The sequence below is a fragment of the Ammospiza caudacuta genome, chromosome 2 (genome assembly GCF_027887145.1).
Source record: "Ammospiza caudacuta isolate bAmmCau1 chromosome 2, bAmmCau1.pri, whole genome shotgun sequence".
NCBI classification, from domain to species: Eukaryota; Metazoa; Chordata; class Aves; order Passeriformes; family Passerellidae; genus Ammospiza; species Ammospiza caudacuta.
In genome coordinates this window covers 48,616,435-48,640,052 of record NC_080594.1, presented here as the reverse complement: position 1 = coordinate 48,640,052, position 23,618 = coordinate 48,616,435, and the positions used below count along the sequence as shown (strand labels likewise).

At 44.8% G+C, this 23,618-nt stretch overlaps 1 protein-coding gene across 3 annotated transcripts; it reads left to right on the top strand.

Annotated features, from left to right (window-relative positions):
• The first annotated feature begins 8,866 nt into the window (after positions 1-8,866).
• Positions 8,867-14,033, top strand: LOC131572036 (gap junction beta-2 protein-like). Of its 3 annotated transcripts, XM_058824918.1 has the most exons (3): positions 8,867-8,971; positions 9,062-9,101; positions 11,366-14,033. In XM_058824918.1, exon 3 carries the CDS (start codon positions 11,388-11,390, stop codon positions 12,063-12,065), a length of 678 nt encoding a protein of 225 aa, XP_058680901.1. In that variant the 5' UTR covers positions 8,867-8,971; positions 9,062-9,101; positions 11,366-11,387; the 3' UTR covers positions 12,066-14,033. The 3 variants fall into 3 exon arrangements, with proteins under 3 accessions (XP_058680901.1, XP_058680903.1, XP_058680902.1); XM_058824920.1 differs by lacking the exon at positions 9,062-9,101 and having other exon boundaries at positions 8,945-8,966; XM_058824919.1 differs by lacking the exons at positions 8,867-8,971; positions 9,062-9,101 and adding an exon at positions 8,990-9,011.
• The last annotated feature ends 9,585 nt before the right edge of the window (positions 14,034-23,618 follow it).

The window sequence follows — 23,618 nt, the reverse complement described above, 5'->3', positions numbered from 1 at the left end:
CTCAGTTTTTTCCAACCTGTGGCAGCTGCTGGCAAAAAGACTGGGGAGAGTGACAGGACTGAAAAGGGCAACAAAAAGGGGTATTAGAAAAGTCAGAACTGAGAAGAACTCACGTAAAATTTGGAAGGATGTCAGGGAGAGCCTAAAATAGCAGACAGATTATTCAGGCTACTGGGGCAAGAGTTCCAGGGATTTCTTCACCAGCAGCCTTTGTACCCCAAGGACACTGCCTTGTTCAAAGTGTTCTCCACCTCTTATTGAACAAAGCAGGAGAAGAGCCAACATCCTTACTCCTTTCCAACCTGTTACAGACAAGAGTTATGAAATGGATGAATACAAAATCACCACTTCACCCTTCTCATAACTATTCATAATAATTAATGTTGTCATCAATTATTGACTCATTTAATGAAATACTGGTTCAATCTCTAGTTGTTGTCTTCAACTGTCATCCCAATTTGTCAGTAAGGGTCAAAAATTATAAGCACTGACCATTATTAAGCCCTTAAAAATCAAAAGCTCTTCTATTTATACCTAACATTTGTTTATCACTGCTAGAAAATGCAGGAAATGAACATAGCAAACCAGAAACACTTGGGCAAGAAAAGGGTCACACTGGCCTATGAACATTTTATTCAGCTGCAGAATAATTATTTTAGTAAAAAAGTTGTTGGGATTTTTTGTGGCTGTTTGTTTGTTTGTTTTAATGTTAGCAAGGTATCTAACATTTTCCCTGGCTTAACTCATGCGTTTATTTTTGAGGTTTTACATACCACATACAGTATCTGAGACTTGTGGAGCTAGTCTGGAGTTTGTCTAGAAGAGTCCTTCTAAGCATCAGTGCTATGCTTCTAAGCATCAGCCCCATGTCCCCCAAACCCCAGAGAAGCATGTTCTGCCTTCCTCTGGAAAAGGGAACTGCCCTCAGCTCAACAGCATTTCTGTGTACTTTGCTCTTTGGTTTCATGTCTGGTTGTTTCAGGTCAGCAGAATCATTCCAGCAAGCTGACCTCTCCCCACTCTGTTGGCAACATTTCCCTCTTAGGTACAAGGTGGTGGATAACCTGGATGTATACCCTTTTTTATTACACACTTGCTGGCCCTTGGCCAAACAAGTCTTCCTGAAGCCTACTTCAGCTTCCTTTATTATTTCCTGCACAAAACAAAGCCTCACAGTCTTGCATAATTTCTGTTAACTTTACAGCTCCAAATTGTAGCCCATTGACCAACAGAACAGCAGTCAAGCTTGAGCATGCAGCTGCCTGCTTGGTTCCTGTCAGGACAGGAGCTCTCCTAATGTTGTCTCTGCCCAGGGGCACCAGTGCCAGCTTTGCTCACAGCTTTGTATGCTTCAGTGCCCAAGAGCTCTTCAGGTGCTGCAGATTTTGCCCCATCAGCATAACAATCTTACCCTGTCACCCGTGTTCTTTGTAATCTCCTGCACTGAATACAGATGGCTGCTGAAAGTCAGCAGATTTTGAGCCTTCTCCCAATTATGTGCATAACCCCCTTGCCACATGCTAAAAGTTTTTCAGCCCACAGTGGAGCCCTCACTCTTGGATACCCACAAAGGAGAAGACAGCCACTTGGCTATGCCACTGAAGGAGCCATCTATGGGATGTGTGGCAGGTGTTTCACAAGTTGAACAGCCAGGAAAGAAGTTTTAGAGTGGGGAATGAAGAAAACCCAGGGAATGAAAAAACAGAGAGTGGGCATTTGAGATTTTGTCTTGTCCATATGTCCTAGGACACAGCCTGGATACATCCCAGACAGCTTCACAAGCATGTTCTCATCTCCAGGGAATAGCACTGGGCATGGGGATAGCACCCAAAGGGCCCTGGGATTGTCACTGACTGAGAGCACCACACAGACACATGGGCACAGGGCACAGCTATAACCCAGCATGGATCTGTTGGAGGAACATGTTGGTGTAGGCTTGACACAGCTTCTGCCTGGAAAGCTCATTTAATAGTCACTGCTTTTCTTAATTTTGTTAACAGCATGAGATTTCAAGTGTATCCCTTTAGTTCCTCATGACTCTTCCTTCCCAGCTCTTTTCAACTCCCAGTGCAACTCCTTTATCTCCCCAAATAGTTTAGCAAGAGGAAATGTTTCCCATTATGTATTTGCATGCAAGAGATGACTTGGTTAATATGATGCATACATAGGTGCAACCACTGAATCATCCTATCCTCGTTTTTCATTTGATTCAGGACAGGAATTTCAGACCTTGGCAAACTGCTGGATCAGTCACGTAGTCAACAATTTGAATATTGACAAAAAACCAAAGAGAATGTACTTTATTCTGATTAAATTAAAGCAATGCTAAAGATGTGAATCCAGCCCAATTTCCATGGAGGAATCGTTCTCACATACTGCCTGCTTCCCCACCATCCCCTTTGAGTTCCTGTCACTGAGTCCAACGATTCACACCAGAAATTTTAACCATCACACTTCCCACCCACATCTTGCCCTTCTCTTTGTGCGGTGTGCAGAATCAGATCTTTCCCCGTTGTTGGCATCCAGCCTCTCCTCAGTCTTCACTGGCACTACCCTTTGTATTTAGCAGCTTTTATGGCTGTCCATAGAAGCTCCATCATCCCAGCTTTTAGCAATTTCTCTCCCCATCCTCGAGTATTTGCTCACTGTCTTCTTCCCACCCTTATCAGTGAATAAGTAAATGAATCGGGGTTTCTTCAATTCTCTATGTTCTCCAAGAGATAGAGAAGGACAGAACCTAGTCAGATAAACATCAAAGATTAAAAGTGTTCCCGACAAGCCTGAGAAGTTTGCCTGAACTCTAATAGTGCATTTACAGACATGGAATAAGCATGGCAAAGGGTGGGAATTGGTCAAACATAAGGCCTGCCCCTAGCTCTGGCTGTGCCCTACACCCTCTTCTTTGGGGGAAGATTAATTTGGAGAGACTGAGGAAAGCACCTCCCCAGATGCAAAGAAAATCACAAAGCTCCTTTATAGACCCTGCTCTGCCCGTTCCTGGCCTTACAGTGCATCTTTGTGACCCTCTCTGTGAAAAGGTATCGCTCACATGAAACTCCCCACCCTATCACTAACTTTTTTTTTTTTTTTTTTTTTTTTTGCAACAGGTAGGAAATAGGGGTCCTACCCACCGACTCTGTCTCACCCGTGAGGGGGTCTGAGCCTTTGTGCACAAGCAGCTAGCGGTGTCCATGTGATGCTGAGGGCACTGGAGACCCTGAGCGCTGCAAGGTGAGCTGGGCAGCCAGGTGCCCCTTGAGGCGACAGGCGGTGGCCCTGTGAAGGTGTCTCTGGAGCTGCAGGGCTTGGACAAACGACCTGAGAAGCTGAGGGAAGCTTACTTATCTATGCTAATTAGGGAGGAAAGGCAAAGAGCTACTACAAAGAAAATTCTGGTTGCCACAGGGGGTTGAAACAAAGGATCGGGCAGCTATTGACACTTTAAATTGTGTCACTAAGTGTTCTGTAAAGTGTCTTTTTTTCAGCTGGACTAAATGATGAAAACTGTTTAACTTCCTTGTTGACCTGCCCAGCCAAGAGAAAAGGCAGAACCCATGCTGCTTTATGAAATACATTTGGAAGATGATTTTGAGGAACTTCTGGAAGACAACTCTTACTCGGAGAAGCAAACCAGACGCTGCGTCCCTCTCCAGAAGTCTCCTGAATTATTTGAACTAGGCAGCAAACATAAAAGAAGGTTGATGTCTTCTGTGCTGCCTTCTTTTGTCAGGGGTCTCAAGCTTTGTGAGGAGGAGAAGCCTTGGGAGACTGTGATGATCGAGGGGTTGATGCCATGGCCAGAGAACTGAGAGTCACCTGCGGCAACACTGACACAAGCCAGCATCTGTGCAGCCCTTACATCGAGCTGTGTTCTCAAAGCATGCTGAGTGCTGTTTTCACTCACAGAGCAGCCTCCCAATCCCTGATCCTCCTCCTACACCATAAACCACAGCAGTATTTTTATCACATTTTACTGTTAAAAAAGCTGAAAGATGATAAAGTGACGAAGTATTTACGTCAAACAATGAACGTGTGTTCTTTGTAAATAAAATGTTCCCTGAAAATGACACATGAGCCCATTACTTCTGTGTGGGGAGAGAGGAGGCAGAGTTGTACCCAACATGGTGGCTCTGTAAGCTGTAAGAAATTAATATTGTGTAATAGACATGGGAGTTATGGCTTTATGGATTTGAGCTCCTACAACTAATAATAGTTGTATTAGGCAGACCTTGCCAACAGCACTTCAGGCATTTTTCTATAAAATAAAAGGCTTATTTTTTAAAAGGCTGGGAGGGCAATTAAAGTGCATGTAATAAAAATGACTGGGTATGTATTTCAGACACTAATATACATGAAAGATACTGAAGGAGACAAAATTATTTGCTCAAGGGCTAAGCAAGTACGGTATTTTTGGTCATATAATGACTAAAATGAGTGTTTGAACAGCAGAGCAAACTGATTACACATGCTGAGTTGAACTGGGAAGGTGCTTTTATTGCTGATGATAGTGCAAAAATGCCAGGTTTGACATGTTTAATCCAGCCTCAAAGAAAGGAAAACTATTTCCAAAGTGTGGTCTGAGTCTGTAGCTGCATTTTCAATTGATAAAATGACAGTTGTGCATGACAAGTAGTGAGTAAGCTGCTAAGTGTTGAAAGAGCCCCATTTGAAGCAAAAGAGGTGAATAAGGAGGTTGCTGCACTTATGAATCAGCAAAAATCAAAATCTTTGTGAATTGTAAAAGCAGTGCTTTGTGGTAGTCAAAACTAAACCTGACCATGAGGAGCAGCAGATCTTTTCCAGTGTAACAGGATAATAAAATTGCAAGTGAACCTGGGCATCTGCTGATGCAAACCTCTACACAGTGTGCAAATTAGTTCAAAATACACCTATTCAAGTGTATGGGTGTATGTGTACTCCAGGAGGTACTGTTCTAATTTCTAACAATGCTTGGGAAAGAATCTATGAAAAAATCAACTTATTGCTATAATGTGCCTGAAAAATGAAAATAAGTAAACAGGGATTACCAGAAAATGATGGCAAATGCCATAGGAAGCATTGCTCTGTGAATTTATAAACTGTGCAGGTACTTGGACTGCTCTTGTAAAAATGACACACATCACAAGTTGTGATGAGAATCATAAAGTTATATAACAGCTCCTGCATGGAGCTTCAACAAATGAGGCCTTTCAGCACAGAATAAAAAGGATGGAGAGAGGATATGACAGAAGTTTATGCTCTCAGAAGTTTATACTCTTAAAGGAGATGATCAGGAAAAGATAATTAGCTATTACTCCCAATGATGAGGACTCAGGAATGTCCCGTGTAATTATTTAAGAGCAAGTTAATAGGAAATGAAAGTTTTTTCTCTTTCACCACACTTAATTAAGCTACTGAGTTAATTACTTCAGGATCATGTGGATTTTTATACATATATGGTATAAATATTAAATATTTATATAAGCCATATAGAGGTGACATCAAAACATAGTTGGGCAAAGCAGATAGTGAAACAAATGCTATTAAGAATATTAAAATTATAGATCCAGACGGAGCCTCTGGAGGTGCCTGGGGGCTGTTGAAAGCAGAGATGAAGACACAGTCTTTAGAAAGCCATAGGGCATTACTGGGAGATGATGCCAAGATTTCTGCCATCCTGAGATAAGCTAAAACCTGTTTCTGAGTTGAGGAGGTGACAACAGTATTTATTTTCCTATTTTTATGAAGCTTTTATTTCCGCATTACTTTATGAGCCACAAGAAGCAACATTTTGTATGTAAACGAACACTTCATAGCATTCACCAGCTTCAATGCTACCCCTTGCTTACAGATGGACCTTTGAAAATTCCAGAGTTGTTAAAACTTGTCTCTTGCACCTCCTGCCAATGAGACAGGTGTTAAGAAAAGTGTATACAACAAGCCTGTAACCCTGGATCTATGCTCTGTCAGAATTCCTTGCTAGGATTTCCCTCTCCTTCCCAAATAAAACATTGCATACATGAACAAGCAAACAAAAATCAGGGAAACTAAAAGGAGCACTCAGCTTTAACACTGAATTAGTTTGATTGTAAATGAAAAACACTGTGGCAGTACTGAGCAACACAAGCTGTGAATTTCTTCCAAGCATTTACAATTACTATCTATCAAACCTGAGTGTCATTTCATTAAAAAATAGTTAACTATTTGAGATCTTTCTGTTTAGATTATTTAAAGGTCTCAGATTTCAGTGAAACTTTCAATACTCTCACAGTGCCTTTCTGAAAAAAACGTCCAGCACACAGCTGGATAAACATGTCATGCAAACTGGTGAGCAAGTGGCTCATGGGTTGGGCACAAAGGGTTCCAGTGAATGGGGTGACATCAGACTAGTGACCTGTCACTACTGGGGTTCCACAGGGCTCCCTCTCAGGCCCTGTGCTCTTCAACATCTTCATAAATGACTTGGACGCAGGGCTCAAAGATATGCTAAGTTCACCAATGACACTAAATTGGGAGGAGCTGACGACTTGCCTGAGGGCAGAAAGGCTGTGCAGAGAGACCTGGCCAAATGAGGGGGCTGGGCAGTTACCAACCAGATGAAGTTCAAGAAGGGAAACTTCTGGATTCTGCACCTGGGATGGGGCAGCCCTGGGTGTATGGGCAGACTGGGGAATGAGATGCTGCAGAGCAGTGCCACACAAAGGGACCTGGGGGTCCTGGTCTGTGCCAACTTGGACATGAGCCAGCAGTGCCCTGGCAGCCAGGAGGGCCAACCCTGTCCTGGGGGCATCAGGCACAGCACGGCCAGCTGGGCAAGGGAGGGGATTGTCCTGCTCTGCTCTGCTCTGGGGCAGCCTCACCTCCAGGGCTGGGGGCAGTTCTGGGTGCCACAACATAAAAAAGACATTAAACTGTGGGAGAGTGTCCAAAGGAGGGCAACAAGGGTGGAGAAAGGCCTTGAGGGGAACCCATGTGAGGAGTGGCTGAGGTCACTTGGATGTGTTCAGCTTGGAGGAGACTGAGCGGAGATGTCATTGCAGTCTGCAGCTTCCTTGTGAGGGGAGAAGGAGGGACAGACATTGACCTCTCCCCTTTGATGATCAGTGACAGGACCCAAGGGAATGGCCTCAAGTTGTATCAGGGGAGGTTTAGGCTGGATATTAGTAAAAGGTTTTTCACCCAGAGGGTGGTTGAATACTGGAAGAAGTTCCCCAGAGAAGTGGTTACAGCATCAAGCCTGACACAGTTCAAGAAGTGTTTGGACAATGCTCTCCAGCACATGGTGTGACTCTTGGGGTGTCCTGGGTAGGGCCAGGAGTTGGACTCAATGATGATTGTGTGTCCCTTCCAACTCAGAATATCCTATGAAGTCCAACTTAACTTTTTATACCTCTGACAGCAAAGCCAAATTAATTTGTAATTTTGCAGATACACACACAAATTCAAGTTTCTAGTAATTCTATACAAATTACTAGATCAAATTAAATATTAAGTAAGTCCCTACTGATGAAAGCATTTCTACTCCCAGACACATGTCACAAAACCAGACTCGGTACTAGATGTAATATATAGATATTTACTTCAATATGCAGTAACAAACACAGCATTTTCAGCAACACTTTTTATACTCAGACAAATTTTTATTATTTTTCCTACACATCCTTTTTAACACAGCATTCATTTCTGGTAGGAATTTTTGTCATTGTTTTGAAAAGCCAAAACTCTTTACTAAGTTGTAATGAAGCATCATTTAATAGAAGTCATGCTTGGTTGGATGCTTTGGGTGAAGTGCAGACTGTGTGAGGCTCACCTGAGCCTGACAGCAACACTGGGTATATTTTACATGTACAAGCAAAGCCCAAGGTAAGGGCTTCTAGTGCTGATACAAGTAATTCATACCTGGATGGCTTGGACTTTGTCCACAAAACCCTTCCTTAAAGATGAGGCTTAAAGAGTACCATAATAAGAAGAAATTTTTTTATTTTTTTATTGTGAACAACAGAGGTCAATCACCAGACAAATAACACCTAGTGACAGATCTTCACATGGCAACTCTGATTTGAGTCACCCTTTATACTTCCTGCTAGATTACTTTCACAAAACCAACTTTAATCCTCACTCCCTCTGCGCAGTAGCAGTAAAATCAGGGCTGTGCACCCTAGTGAGGAATTCTTTCTCAAAGAAAAACCAAGATCTTACTTCTATCCCGCCTTTAGCTGTCTGATGCCCTTGTTATCCCTACATCTGGCTACCGAGAATTTTTAATGATCAATTCATTAGCTAGTTTACCTACTCCATGTCTTCCAAACTCAGGCCTTCTAAGAAGGTCTCTGAGGTTTCTCTCCGTACCCCTGCCTTACCCTGGAGAAAATCTATGGGAGCTGCGTTTTACCTGAACATTGTACCAACTTTCTCAAGGTGACGATTTCCTCCGGTTCAGGGGCAGTTTCGGAGCGTCCCGCGGGGCTGATTTCCCTGCGGGACGTGTTTTCTGCCAACACTTGGGAATCAATCCGGGCGCCGGGCCGCATTTGCAGGTACCGAGCGCGCTCCGCCCGATGCGCGCCCCGTGCTCACGGACGTGCCGGGAGAACCCGAGGGCGCTCCCGCGGGGGCACCGGCCCCAGTCCCGCTCCGCCCGCAGCAGCTCCCGCCCCGCGGGCACGGCAGAGCCCAGCGCCGCCGCCCGCGTCTCAGCCCCTCGGCTCGGCTCGGCTCGGCTCGGCTCGGCTCGGCCCGGCCCGGCCCGGCCCGGCCCGGCTCCGCCCCGGGTTCCCACCGCCGCCTCCGCGGGCGGCCGGAGGAGCGGGGCGCGGGCGGGGGCGGGCGCGGGCGGGGGCGGGTTAAAAGCGGCTGCAGGTGAATGGGGCGGGACCTTACAGTTCGGGGTCAGAGAGGCTGGGGCCGCCCGCTCCGCAGCTATCGGCGGACCTTGGGGCAGCGCGGCGCGCCTGTCGCGTCCCGCGTGTCCTGGGCAGCCGTGCCAGGTGAGGTCCGCAGCGGTTTCCTTGTGTCCTGCCCAGCCGTGCCAGGTGAGGTCCGCAGCGGTTTCCTTGTGTCCTGCCCAGCCGTGCCAGGTGAGGTCCGCAGCGGCTTCCTTGTGTCCTGCCCAGCCGTGCCAGGTGAGGTCCGCAGCGGCTCCCGCGTGCCGCAGCGGTGGGATCGGGACCGAGGTGGGATTAGGCTGTGCACCTCTCCGAGGGGGTGGCGACCCGTGTGCTGGAGTGGGGCTCGGGTCGGGGCCGTCCCGGCGGCTCTGGGGCAGCCACGCCGCAGCCCCGGCCCCGGGCAAGCCATGCCGGGGCGGGGGCTGTGAGCCCCGGGAGCGGCGGGGCAGGGGCCGGGGCGGTGACTGCGGCCGGCCGGAGCTCGGACCGCGCAGCCCGTCCCGGGAGGAGCCGTCGGAGCTCCGAGCCGAAGCCGGTGCTTGCCCCGGGTGCCCGCTGACAGGAGCGGACGGCAATCCTGCCGCTTCCCGCCGCTGAGGGCTCGCAGCCGCGCGGGAACTCGGCGGGATAAAGGTCGGCTGGTGGGAGGGAGGGGCTGGCATCCAGCTACTAACTCAGAGTGGGGGCTTGGAGCGGTTTTCAATAACGGTGTCTTGGTTGGCAAGTTGGGGGTCCGAATAGATTGGCTCCCTACCAACCTACTGCAGTGTTTCGGTAGTGGCAGATAAGAGGGAGAAGAGTTTTTTGCTACCCCAAAAGTTGCAGCCTTGGTTCGGAACTGCAGTGTGAGATGGCACTTGGAACCCAGGCTGTTCAGCTCAGCGATATGCACTTCTAGACTTTCTTTCAGTTCTGATTAGCTTCTTGTGAAGGTTTAATTGACTTCATTTTATTGACTGTGCAACAGATATGAGGGAATTCTTAACAGAATTATGCAGCTATCTCACCTTAGCCTATAGGTTAGCTCAGTATAAAATGGTGCCAGTTTCAGCAGAGACAAAGCATGAGAAGTCTCAGGAATTCCAGTCATCTTCTCAAAGTTGTTTTCTTTTTTGCCTTACCCAGTTTTACCTTTCCGCATCACAGTAAATCTGACCTCTCCCTCTTGCCTCCAGGCTTGTCCGTACAAGCTAGGCCCTCGTACCAAGGGTATGTGTTGGGGCACGTTTTGTCCTTTGGCTGGGATGTAACTGCACCAGGGTAAAAAGTTTTTTTTTTTGCCCCCCTCTCTGCTGTGTGAGAATGAGAGATTTTTGTAGACTTTGGCCTGTGTTGCATTGCAAGGTACCATGCTCTCCCCACAGCACACAGCCAGCACCAAGAGGAGATGGAGCTCTTCTCCATGGCCCCTGTGGCTCTCCCAGTCTAGCCTTGAGACATGATGGACCAGCTATGCAGGTTCCCAGGTCGGGTTTCAAAGTGTTTTGTCCACTTCAGTGATAGCTTCCAAATGGCTGCAATAAGTGAAAGCTGAGCCCTGAGACTGAGGTCTGAACTTCAGCAAAACTTACTTTCAAAAATGGCAAAGAGTGGATTTTAGTTTTTTGAGAGAATTAGGAAAGCTGAAATGGAACTTCTCTGATGTTTGACTTTCTGTATTCTGCTGGAGTGTGATAGCATCTAGAAAACCAACATAAACTCTTCAGACGAGGGCTTTTTCTTCTCAACTCTGTGACTCTGCCTGCCTCCTTTTTTGGATGACATAGCAATGAATGTGGAAGGGCAGGCTCTGCTCTATCTGCCTTTGCCTGCTGGTTTGTGCTATATAAGCATGCAGTCCTGACAGAGCTGGCTTGAGGCTTTTCACCAGTGTTGGCAAATTCAAACATTACCCTTTTGAGATTAAGGGCCTTGTCTGAGCTGCAACAGAAAGCCTTGGAGGCCTGCTGCAGGTGTCTGTGTGGAGCAAGGACTACTGCTGAAAAAGGCCAAATAGTGCTTGCCTCTGGTACAAAGAAAGCACCTCAGCCTTCTAGGGCTATGGTGTTGGTAAAGAAATCCTGTAAAAAATGCTAGAGAAGACACTAGTTTGTCTAGATGTGGCTTAACTCATGCAGTGATAGTAATTTCTCTTGCTTTGGGAAGTACACAGAAAGGCAAAATACTAACCAGAGTCCACCACAGAAAGGGCAGGAGAACATGGAGGATGTACAGAGGAACTGTATTAAGATGAACTAATTTCCTGCCCAAAGCCTTGTTGAGGAATACACTTGTCCCAAGCATACCATGTTGAGGTATGCTTGTCCCATCATAAACTGCTGGAAAGAGAGTTTAATAAGTTGTTTGAATCCATAAACATATGGGTGACATAAATGAAAGTGACTTACACTTGCCTATGGCTCTGGAGAGACTGTTAGTAAGTTTTCTTTTTCACAGGTTTAGAGTTGATTTTTCACAGTTTGAAAAGTGACCATTCTGTGTATTGTGTCATCCTGCAGGTAAAAGGACACAGAAGAGAAGATGGACTGGGGAACTCTGCAGGGTGTTTTGGGAGGTGTAAATAAGCACTCCACCAGTATCGGGAAGATCTGGCTCACAGTCCTCTTCATCTTCCGTATCATGATCCTGGTTGTGGCTGCAGAGAGAGTCTGGGGAGATGAACAACAAGATTTTGTCTGCAACACACTTCAGCCTGGCTGCAGAAATGTTTGCTATGATCACTTTTTCCCCATCTCTCACATCAGACTCTGGGCCCTGCAGCTGATCTTTGTCTCCACACCTGCGCTGCTGGTGGCCATGCACGTGGCTTACACCAGGCATGAGAAGAAAAGGCGGTTCAGAAACGGTGAGAAAATTGATATTGAAGAGCTAAAAAATCAAAGGCTTCACATTCGGGGCCCCTTGTGGTGGACATACACCAGCAGCATCTTCTTCAGGATCATCTTTGAGGCTGTCTTCATGTACGTGTTCTATTACATGTACGATGGCTTCCAGATGCCCCGCCTGGTGAAGTGCGACGCTTGGCCCTGCCCCAACACTGTGGATTGTTTCGTGTCTCGGCCCACTGAGAAAACCACATTTACTATTTTCATGCTTGCTGTATCTGGGATCTGCATGATGTTGAATCTGGCTGAGTTTTGCTACCTAGTGATAAAAGTTTGCACAAAAGAATCTGGGAAAGCAACAGTTTTGAAATAAGTCCCTGGGTTCAGGATTTACTGGCTCCCCATTTCCCTTCAGCTTTCTTAGGTGTAAGAAAACAATAAACAATATTTTCATACTCAAGGAAAGGATAAAAAATGAATGTTCTGTTGTGTTTTAAAACTGATAGCCTCCCCGGGAAGCTGGTGCTAAGGCAGGTTTTAAAGATCAGTATTCCTGCATCCACAATTAGAGAGAGTGGCCTTCTGGCACCAGCTTCTCCAAGTATGCCTACTGTGGGATCCTATTGTTGGGACAGCTAGCTCTTCAAACACTGGGAGTGGAAAGGACCAGAGAAGGCTCTAGTGCCCAGAGGACATGCAGGAATCACAAACACACTGTGTTGACTCAGAGGCAACAGAGTATCAAAGACTCTTGGTGAAAAGTGCGGTAAAGGATTTTCTTGGTGCACATCACAGCTTTTGAGAAGGAAAAAGATAGGGAGGTGATTGTGTTTATACTAGGTGTCCTCTCTAAGTAATCTGGAGGGCAAGAAAATGGTGTAGGAACAAAGATACTCTGGCAGTGCATGCTGTCAGCTTTGCTAGGCACCAGCATGTTTTTTTTCTTCTCATCTTCTTGCCTGCACTGAGAAGCATTTCCTTAAGGGTAGGGGGTGGCCAGTGTCAACTGCCTGTGAATGCCATTAGGTCAATGCTGCCTCCCCATAATCACAAAGACTACAGCAGTGGGAGGAATGAAGTTAATTTTTCATTCTCTTGATCAGATGAAAAAAGGGGTTGTCACCTCTGGGAGGAAGGAGGCAGTGCAATAACTTCTCTTGTTCTCTCACAATATGGTGTGAAGAATCTTAGTACAGTAGACTTCATCTGATAAAGAGATGTTTTACCATCTGACTGTGCCTCACTCAGCTATATACTCTTAAAACTTTTTTTTCCAATAAAAATCAAGAAAAAAACCTTTCTTTTTTTGTTCTGCTGGTTATCCAAAAGAAGTGCTTCAAATTACAACATGATATCCAGTGCTCCTTCAATTGTTCCTTTTTTTCTATCTAGCTCTTCTTCATAAAGCCTTCTCCCTATCTGAGGTGCCCTTCAAATGAGTTGAGCAAACCACTCCCAGTCTCTCTGACATTCCACATAGTGAGATTAAATCACCATTCCTTTTCTTAAAGTTGGCCTAGCAGGAATTACAGACAGTTTGGAGAGCTAAAATAACAAAGGGACCCAATCACAAATGAGAGGGAACTTGATATTTTTCTTAAAGTTCACACTGCTGCGCTGTAAAATGTATATTAGTAATTTGAACTACTATATGAGTCAGTCTGGTCTTGTCTCAAAAGGTGTTTTATGTCTGTAATGGGCAGCATATGGAACATAGGGCAACGCAGTTGATCTCCCAAGTGCCCATTGAACCCACTTCTAGAAAGCTGTTTCTCCTCCTTAGCTGTAATAACTGGCTTTTCTCAAAGGAATGAGCACTAGCTCAGCTTCTCTATTTGCATTCATCTTTTACAGTACATTTAAATTTGTCACTGTTGGAGTAAACAAAACTGTATGAATTAACACCCATGACCCTTCACTGTGCCCTGAAAGTGGAGCATAAATAGGCTTACCTTGCTTGTGAGATACATCCACTGTTACAACTTGACTGCAGATGGAAATCTGTCATCTAAGAGGAAAGCAAGAAAACCATAAAAACACCATCCTCAGAACCATGAAAACGTTAGAAGGTCATTCATAATGAGCTGGACTGTGAAAATATCCTTAATTCAACTCCAAAGAACACACTTTGGTACATACCAGGTTTGTGCTTGATAGAGTTCCTGCATTATTCCATTTACATGTACAAAAAGAGCAAACTAGTCCCAGTGCTCTAGTATTACATTAACAAGATTTTTTTTCCTGAAATTACAATTAAAGCACTTTTGTGGTGTCTGTTTTCTGTATTACTTATACATGCTGTGTGCTACCTAATGTGTCTAATAAAAATCTGTTTACCATAGTGGATGTGCACCAATACTATACTCAATAACCAAGGGCTGGTGTAAGGATTTTAGCTTTCTGCTGCAGGTTGGAGTTTCCACTGGTTACACTGCCTGTTACCCTGAAATCTCCACTTGAAATCAAATCTGCTGCTTAAGACAGCCTTGCAGCTGGAAAAGGCCAATGATAAACTTAACCAGCTCCATAGGGAAAGAGTTTATTTTCACCACCTGCCTTTGAATTTAGCTGGAACTTGGAATGAGACACACCAAAACTGTTACCACTAACACTATGAAGTTATCTTCAACTGGCAATCTGGCAACAAGATTATCAGACAGCAAAAAAAGAAAGTGTTTGGATGTAGCCAAGAGAGGGCTTTGATCCAGAACTGCAGCATCAGGCCATGATAGCTCTGAGATCTGTGTACATTTAATTTGACTGAAAAGCTTCTTTGTGAAAAACATCAGATACTTTATAGGAACATGGGAATTGCACCTATTTCTACATGTGCTACACTGCATAGCTGACTTCCAAATGGATTTCACACAGATTAAAATACATTGCTGTGTTGAAATTGTGTGTTCTTTCCTGAAATGCACTAGTAGTGTCTGCATTTTGTACTTAGTTTCTAGGCTTTCCTCAGAGTAGAGATCGCAAAGCATGTTGAAAACTTAACCAACAAATCTGAGATCATGACTGTAGTAGCAGTTGATTCCTCATTGTTCAGTGTCCAGCACAGCCAGGCCATGAAGTGTCTAATAATGTGATATTAGAACTCGGGAGTGTAGGAACGGGACTGGCTGAAATTATTCTTTGACTGAAATTGCCAGGAAAAATTACGATTGACTCAATCAGGTTAAACTTTGATCCAAAACCTTGAAACCAAAATTAGCAACATGTTTGTCAGAAGAGTGAGGAGATGAGGGGAAGCAAACTTCCTTGGTTACTCATGGACCCAGACAGAAAAGAAATCCTAACTACCTTGGGAGAAGGAGTGACTTTAAAGAAAACCAGAATATAGATCTTCTGGATATAGAAGTACCTTTATTAAAGGTTTTCATAGACAAATATAAAAATATCCTATGGTTGTTTACAGATATTGTAAGCCAGCGTGCTAAGTTATTTTATATCTGATAGGACAAACACAAAAGACAAATTTTATGGTCCATACAGAGAAATGCAATCCTGTACTATGGAGGTTCAATTCAAAATAGCACCTCTATTAACAAGCTGCTTTATTTTGTAAAAAGTGTACTGTAGCAGTAAGGAACAGCTAAAAGCACTTTGCTAGAAAGTAAACCTGATGAAAATTAATCTGTTGGGTTTTTTTTCTTTTAATTATAATTTCCTCACCTCAAAATTAGACTAATGAGATTTACCCTGAAAATCACACTCAAAGGATTGCACTGTATTTTTGTTCACCAGTTCTGATGTCCAGGACAGCCACTACCCAGAGTATTACAGGGTCATTTGATTTTTCACCATCTTATTATCTACACGGTCATTTGAACTTGTTTGCAGACAGTGGCAAGGGCAATGGTAACTATTTGAAGCTTAATGAGCTAAGACTAATGGTAATGACTTTCAAGATAGTTCAGAAGGTACCTACACTTTTGTCCCCATCTGACCAACCTAGCTTGTCACTGTCATTTTCTCTTAAGGGTTATGTTTCTCTTCTATAAAGCTGGCTCAGCTTTGACTTGGCTATTTTCTACACAAAGTTTCCTAGACACCAAATGAAAGTCTTTATAACCTAGGCTTGGAAATGCACTTATCTTTAATTTGGAAGGCCCAGATGAGGAAACAAGTCACATCTCAGACTCTCCATCTCTGAGAACATTCCTTGCTCCTGCTATGGTTGGTCTCCCATCCTACTGTAGATTTAAATACCAGAATTGGTCACATCATTGCACTTACTTTCTCTCTTTTCTGAGAGTTTAATCATTGCCACTAACTCAGAGATTATTTCACATCTATGTATTTGAATAGCCAAATCCACTGTATTTGAATTAGCTATCAATTAAAAACGTCGTCTCCAAGAATACCACCAGGTTGACAGATGCTTGCATAAGTCTCTGTGGCAAAGGAGTGATACAGTATCAGAATGATGTACAGTTTAGGGAAGTATGTTTTCAGTGAACTCAGAACTTGTAGAGTTGAGCCATGAATGACTGCAGGTTGTAGATGGATGTTTTGAACATCAGCATATATTCTGTGTGGTGCTAAGAGCCAGCACTCCAGTCACAGCCTGGAACAGTCCCCAGGAAAAGGAATACTGTAGTGTATGGTGCAGACACACTGGTCTGAAGCACAAGGCATTTTTCAATGGACAAGCTGTGCTGGGCAGGTCTACTTGCTTATGCAAGATGTATATTTTCTGTTGTCTTGGCAATTGTGGTAATTTAGACACATCATCTGGGAAAGACAGTAGCAGGCTTAAAACTGTGTAAATCAAGATAATGAAATAGGGTTTAAAAGTGTTCTGCAGATACTTTGCTGTGGAGGTTCAATCTTTATGACAACATATAAAAACTTCTCCCACACCTCTCAGCAATCCACACATTAGCAGGAGGAATGCTGCACTTCTGTTGTGCTGATTGGAAAACTTGCTATCTGTTTAGCATCCAACTATCAACATTTTCTTCATCACAAGACTTCTTTCACTTGATTTGAAAGTGTAATGGCAGTCGTGGTATACAGAGTCAACCCTGACTCTCATTGTTCCTGAGTTTTCCCAATTGAAAGATAAAGGTGACAACTGTGTCATGTTCGCAGGGATCAGAACAGTTTAATCAAACACTGTTTGTTAAGATCATTGCAACAGGTGCCAGAAAAAATATAATTATTGTGTGGTAAAGATTTCAAACCTATTATGTTGCATCGTTAGCGTAATGTCTGCTTACAGTTTGTCATGTCCCTGCCCTAGGTATTGCATCCTTTCCAAGGACTGAGTATTCAATATACAGTTTAAACAGCTTCCACAACCTGTCCAGCACAGATAAAAAACCCAGTTATTCCTCTACACACACGTGCACAAAGACTCAGAGCAGCAAACTGACTACATCATTCCCTCACTTATCTGATAGAAGACTGAATGAGAAATCGCAACACGGATTTGTCAGGCATAATTTCTGTCTATGCCACGATAGAAGCTTTTGTGTATTGCAGTAAAATAGTTATTAATGACTCATTGTCAGAGCATCAGGATCCACCAAATGGGATAAACTGCATGCAGCTGGGAGGAGCTGCAGGTACAAGGGAACATACTTAGGATTCAGTAAGATCTTTATCACCGGGAGAAATGGTTTAACAATAGCAGTTTTAGAAGGTAGGAAGGTGTAGGCGCTTCTATTGTGAAACATGAAGCACTTGCAAAACTTTCGGATGGGAGACCTGTTCTGAAGCAAAAAACAGTTTTGTAAAGAGCTGGAGTTTGTGGAAGATCATCCGTGGAACATTACACAATAACGTGATTGACCTTGAAAAAAAACATCATACTGGTATGCATTCAAGATTTGTAAAAACCAGGATGTTTGAAATTAGGTTTTCAGTCTTGTAAGCGCCCAAAAGTCTGTTTGCCGGATCACCGTTTGTCCAGACCATCTCTGTCAACCTGGTTCCTTTGTGCTTTTAGCAACTGTAATAAGATATTGGTGTGCTATAGTATGTTCCACTTAACTAGGTATATGAGGTGGTATTGTGAGTAAATAAAACTCCAATTAATATAAGTGAAATTGGTGATGGATTTTTTTTTCTTCTCAGCACCGTTTGTAAAAAGCTCCTTATGCCTTGGGTGTGTATCTCACAAAACAGGCATTTGTCCCAACAGGAGAAAGACAGAAACCCAGATCACTGTTCTGTTTTGCTGCCCATTTTACTATATGTGCAAACATTGGTGGAGTTCACTGAAGCCTGATCAGCATCTAGATTATTTCCCACCAGTGGCATGCCATTTTGTGCTACTGATTTCTTTAATTCCAAAGGCAGACCTGCACATCATGCAGCAGTTTGAATTTTGAAGAGGAATTTTCCCTTACATTTTACTGTTCTTTCTATTTTAAAGCAAGATGCCTACTGCTGTTTCTTGCTGTGGAAGGTAGTAATTATTTGAGGCTTTGCAAGTCCATAATGCATGACATTCATGTATATGCCTGGTAAAACACACCGTATTTGCTCTTACCCTGAACACAATGAGAAAGAACATCCTTGTTTAGAAGCCTTGGTTGTGGTTTGGCACAATGACTGCCCACCGGCAATACTAGTTTAGGGCACCCATACTGATGTCATTCCTTTCTGCTCATTCTTATCCCATCTGTCTGTCCCACCCCATTCAACACGGTGCCTCCAACTCCAGGACCTGCATTGAGCCAGCACAGTTGTTTGCACAGCTGTGCTCAGTACTGGCCTGGCTCACTCTTTCAGCTGATGAAGAAACAAATGTTTTGCTTTGCTGGATTGTTTTTCAGATGGATTAATTCCTTGAGCTTCATTACAAGGAGGCCATATGAACTTCCACATTGACAGGACTGTGGGGCAGTAGGCCATGGTGTTGGGCAAGAAGAGCTTCAGGGAGTGATTGGAAGGGGTGGAGGGATTGGCAACATGAAGGTTATTTGCTGCTACACATGCTGCAATTCCAAACCACAGCCTCTGGCTGTGTTTTCCTGAGTGACTGCTACTAGAAAGGCAAAAACCTTAACTGCCTATTCTCCCTTTGCTGCTGTACCCTTCCGTGCTCCCTATTCGTCTCTGCTGGCCCTGCTTCTCACCTACTGGCCATCTTCCTTGCTCCAACACAATGTTTCCTCAACTTCTGTATGACTTGATTTAACTCACTAACTCAGCAGTGAACTATTTGAACTCTGCATTCTAAATCTGTTTTCTTCAGCTCAGATTCCTGCCAGATTTCCTGTTGTGGCAGGAATTGATGTGTTTCAAACATCAATATTTTTATTTCCTATTTCTGACTGTAATGTCAGAAAAAAAAATACCATCACGCCATGACAGAATGATAGCAGGCCTAATTCCTCTTAGGAGTCTGCATGTCCTGTGTCTCTCTTTTTGATTCTTCCTCCTAACAGTCACCTGGCTTGTACAGTTCTAGTTCTTCCTCTGCTACATCTTACATGGAGCTTTAGACTCCATGAAGATGAATGGAAAGCATCTTGTTGTTCCATATCCCAGAACATTCAGGTTTATGTTGTTGCTGTTCTTGTTGCAGTATTAGGAGACTTCCCACGCTTCCAAAGGAAAGAACCAGAAAGGACCAGAGGAAGCTGGTTCTGGTGGGTGAAACACCAGCCCAGAGTCTCTCTGCTGCTCTCAGAACCATATAAGCTGGGACAACATATTTAGTCTTCCTGTGCCTCCATTCCTACCCATTAGAACTCACAGTGCATCCTACAAAAGTAGACATTCTAATACTTCCTGACGCCAGCTCTTGCACTGCCTTCTCTGATGTGCTTAGCAGTAGTGTTGAACAGAACAGAACACTAACCACTAACTGGTACAATAATAAAAATTAGTTTATAATATGAGATCAAACTACAACTTCCTTTTATTGCCATTTCCTTCTTTTTATTGCCATTTCCTTATTTTTATTGCCATTTTATTTAATTAATTCTAAAGTCCTTCGATTCATCTTTGTAGAAAACAATTAGAGATTTTAATCTTCTTTGCTTCAAGCTGTGCATTACCCTTTCCCAGAATTTAAATATCTTTAGTGCCATCTTCTGAAGGGCAGTGGCATGTCAAGTGCAGTTCTCTTTACTAACACAATGAGCTGAACTGAAGGCATTTGTAGTTCTTTTTTTCGGCTGAATGTGTGGATAAAACTGCTGTCAGCACTGCTGAGCCACGTGTCACTTTGGCATGGCTTATGACTGAAGACATGTACCACACACAGTTCAGGGGTCTTTCCACCAGACTGTGCTTGGATGCACAGTTACATAAGAGTGATCCTCTTCTGTACTTCAAAATAGATGTTTACATTAGAAATAGCAAGGGGTGAAATATTGTTATAGATCGGTACTGATCTCAAAATGTCTATTTGTCTTGTTGAGCAGCAGCTCAGGTTCAGACTAAGACCAATCAAGAAATACCTCCTTAACTTACAAGATCTTTTTATCATTTCATAAAGCTTGGTGTCTATTTTTAATTTTCTTTCCGTGTACCTTGTCATGAAAACCCGACTCATCTAATCTTAAAAATACCTGCTTGACTGCACTGTTTCTCCACTTCCTGAATTCACATTGTTTCTGTGCCAGCCACATCATGTACTGCTAAATGTCTGCCTACATGTGGAACAGGGTTGTCACCTGTGTGGAGGCTTGGATGGAAGACAAAAGATGGTACTAAAGAAGATAATTAATTCCTCTCTGGAGGGATTCAAAACCCAGCTGGACATGTTCCTGTGTAACTTGCTGTAGGTGACTCTGCCTTGACAAGGATGTTGGACTGGACGACCTCCAGAGGTCCCTTCCAACCGTAACCATTCTGTGATTCTGTGTGATTTAAAGGAAGGCTGAAAATTTTGTAAGTGTGCATTTTAATGTAAAAATTTAAATGTCACCTTGTATGTTGCTGTCTAGTGTTAATGTCAATGGAGGGAACCCTTTAAACATAATGAGAACTAGCAATGCTGCGCTTCTTTAAAGATAAATGAGGAAACCAGCAGGTTGGCTCTTCCAAGGAAATCCTTCTGTCAGAAACTCCACATGAAGAGACATTTTTGAACATCATTAACTAAATATGAGCCTATTTTCTTTCTGAAAGAAAATTAATAGGCTCATATTTTTCTTTCCTACTTTTTTTCTATTTACCCCCTTGTTCGACTACAGGTAGTCCTGTGTATCTACTATATGACTGACAAGTCGTATGTCCTCAATATGCTTTCATGTTGAGGACACAGGCTTGGGTTTTCACCAGTACTTAATTGGTTCTTCATTTTTCAAACTGCTTCCTTCAAGTTTTCCCCATGGATTTTGCATCCTTGCCTGTCCCATTTTCTACAAATGATCCAGACGGTTTTGCTGATAGACCAAATCTCTTATTGTATGAACCTGGAAGGGAATTTTTGGAAAGGAAATTGTTAGCTCTCATGGCAGGCAGGCACTGCATCAGCTTCTCCTAGTTTGAAATGTGAAGGATTCTATCATAAAAACCTTCTGTGTCACTACTAAAAGGATACTCTAGAATCTCACTGCCCTCCTGAGTAAGAATATCTTAAAAAAACAAGTGTCAAGGCCAGATTGTACAGAGAGTGGGAAATACCACTAGAAACTTCCAGAGAGTGAGAAAGCCATCAGAGAAACACTGTGCTTCATGCTCTTAAAACTTATGAGCTGATACACTTCACTGTGTGGGGAAAGTTTTAATGTTAGGAGTTACTGCAGCTGCTGGGATTCCATCCTGTACCCTAACACAGCCTCTCATGCGCCAGCGATTCAGGATCAGCCCTGTGATACACTTACAATCATGGCAGCACTGTGTTTCAGATATATCACCCATCTCTGAACAGTCATTTGTCCTTGTGCCACCTCTAGTGCTTAGGGTCCACAGAGATCTTCCTCTCTAGTGCTTTCAGCTGAAATATTTATAGGGACCAATCAAGCAGTGCAAGAATACAAGAACATGGGCATGGTCAGATTCAGATTCTCAACAGTTCTCTGCTGCACACAGCTTCTCAGAGTGTCTCAAAATTTTTATTTGATTTTTTTTAACTAAGTAAAACCTTGGGAATGACTGGTGTGGTTCTGTTTTTGTAGAGAATCAAGAGAAACTCATATGTTACTGCTGAAGAGCTGTTGAGCCATCCTATCACTTTAAGTCATTCTTTCATAGAAGCATAGGATGGTTTGGGTTGGAAGGAGGCTTAAAGATCATCTAATTGCAACCCCTCTGGCCAAGGGCAGGGACACCTACTAGACCATGTTGCTCATGGCCCCATCCAACTGGGCCTTGAACACTTCTGGGGATGGGGCATCTGCAACTTATCTGGGCAACCTGTTCCCATTGACTCACCACACTCACACGAAAGACTTTCTTCCTAAAATCTAATCAAAATCTACTCCTTTTCAGTTTCCCCCTTGTTCAGTCACTACATGCCCTTGTATCAAGTTCCTCTTTGGCTTTCTTGTAGGCTTGTTTAGGAGCTGGAAGGCTCCTGTATGGTCTCCTTGCACCCTTTTCTTCAGGCTGAATAGCCCTAACTCTTTCAGCCTGTCTTCATAAGTGCTCCAGCCACCCGATCATCTTCATGGCCCTCCTCTGGACTCACTCCAACAGATCCACATCCTCCTTATGGTGGGGGCCCCTTGGGTTGGGCGAGGCACTCCAGGTGGGGTGCGATGAGAGCAGAACAGCAAGGGAGATGTGACCTCCCTGGACCTGCTCTGAGCAGAACCACCTCCCACTCTGCTTTAGATGCTGCCCAGGCTGTGTGGCTGTTTTCCTTCTCCTGGGGCAACACCACAGAACCAAAATATAGGTGATAGTAAGATTTTTGAGTACTTACGCTGAAAATGTCAAGAGCTACTTTTAAATAATAACTTTTAGAACAGTGACAACTGATCTCTGTTTTGGGGGCTTTTTGTTTTTTCTATTTCCAAAAGTTCTGCAAACAACAGCTTGATAGCTGATCCTGACTGAGGAAGGGTCTGAGGGAAAGAAAAAAGGGGCTGGCAGCCCTTTGGGGGGCTTTCCATGCAGGACACACAGGCACCACCTGCAAGGTTTATCCGCTCTCAGAGAGAAAACCCAGGTTTTGGGGAAGAAGCCGTTCGGTTCTTTTGGGCTTTCCCCCCCCTTTTGCTCAGGGATCTCTGACACCTGACGGAGGGCGGCGCATTCGGCGGCCGGGGCTCGGCGCCCTCCGAGCGGGCAGCGGCTCCGGCGGTGCTGGGAGGGCTTTCTCGCGCTTCTGTCCTCAGCGGGAAATAAACTCTTTTATCCCCCAGGAAATCCCGCGGAGGTGGGATGGGCCATCTGCACAGTGACAAACATTTTAAAATTCAGGGAGACAATCCGCTTGGAGCCTCCCGGGTGAGGAGAGGGGCTGCCGGCCCTGCCCGTCCCGTGTGGAGCCGCGGCGGGAGGCGGGGAGGGGAGGGCAGAGGGAGGGCCGGGTGCCCGGGGGCTGCGGGGCGGCCGCCAGAGGTGCCGGCGCCGGGCGGGGAGCGCGGGCAGTAGCAGGCAGGGCACAAGGCAAAGCGCAGGGCACGGCGCTGGGCGGGCAGCAGCAGGCAGGGCACCAGGCAGTGCAGAAGGCAGGGCGCAGGGCACGGCGCTGGGCAGGGGCTGCCGGCGCCGCCCGCCCCGCCCCGCCGCTTCTGCCACAGCCCAGCCGAGTTTGGGGGCGCCTCTTCCCCCCGCTTAAGCGACCTATGCGCCGTCTCCGCCCGGACTCTTCGGAAGGAGTGGCGCCCTTGCTGCTTTACAAAGCCTTCCTCCCGCCAAGTGTAAGTAGAGCGGGCCTGGGCTGCGCCGCTCGCCGCCGGGCAGGGCCGGTACAGGGGACGCGGGCACGCCGGGGGCGGGAGCCTGCCCGGGCCTCTGCCCGCTCGCCGTGTCCCCCGGCCGTGGGATGGGCGCCAGGGAAGGGCAG

Excerpts from the sequence above, each read along its gene's own strand:
- LOC131572036 (XM_058824918.1), top strand. The coding sequence starts at position 11,388 with ATGGACTGGGGAACTCTGCAGGGTGTTTTGGGAGGTGTAAATAAGCAC.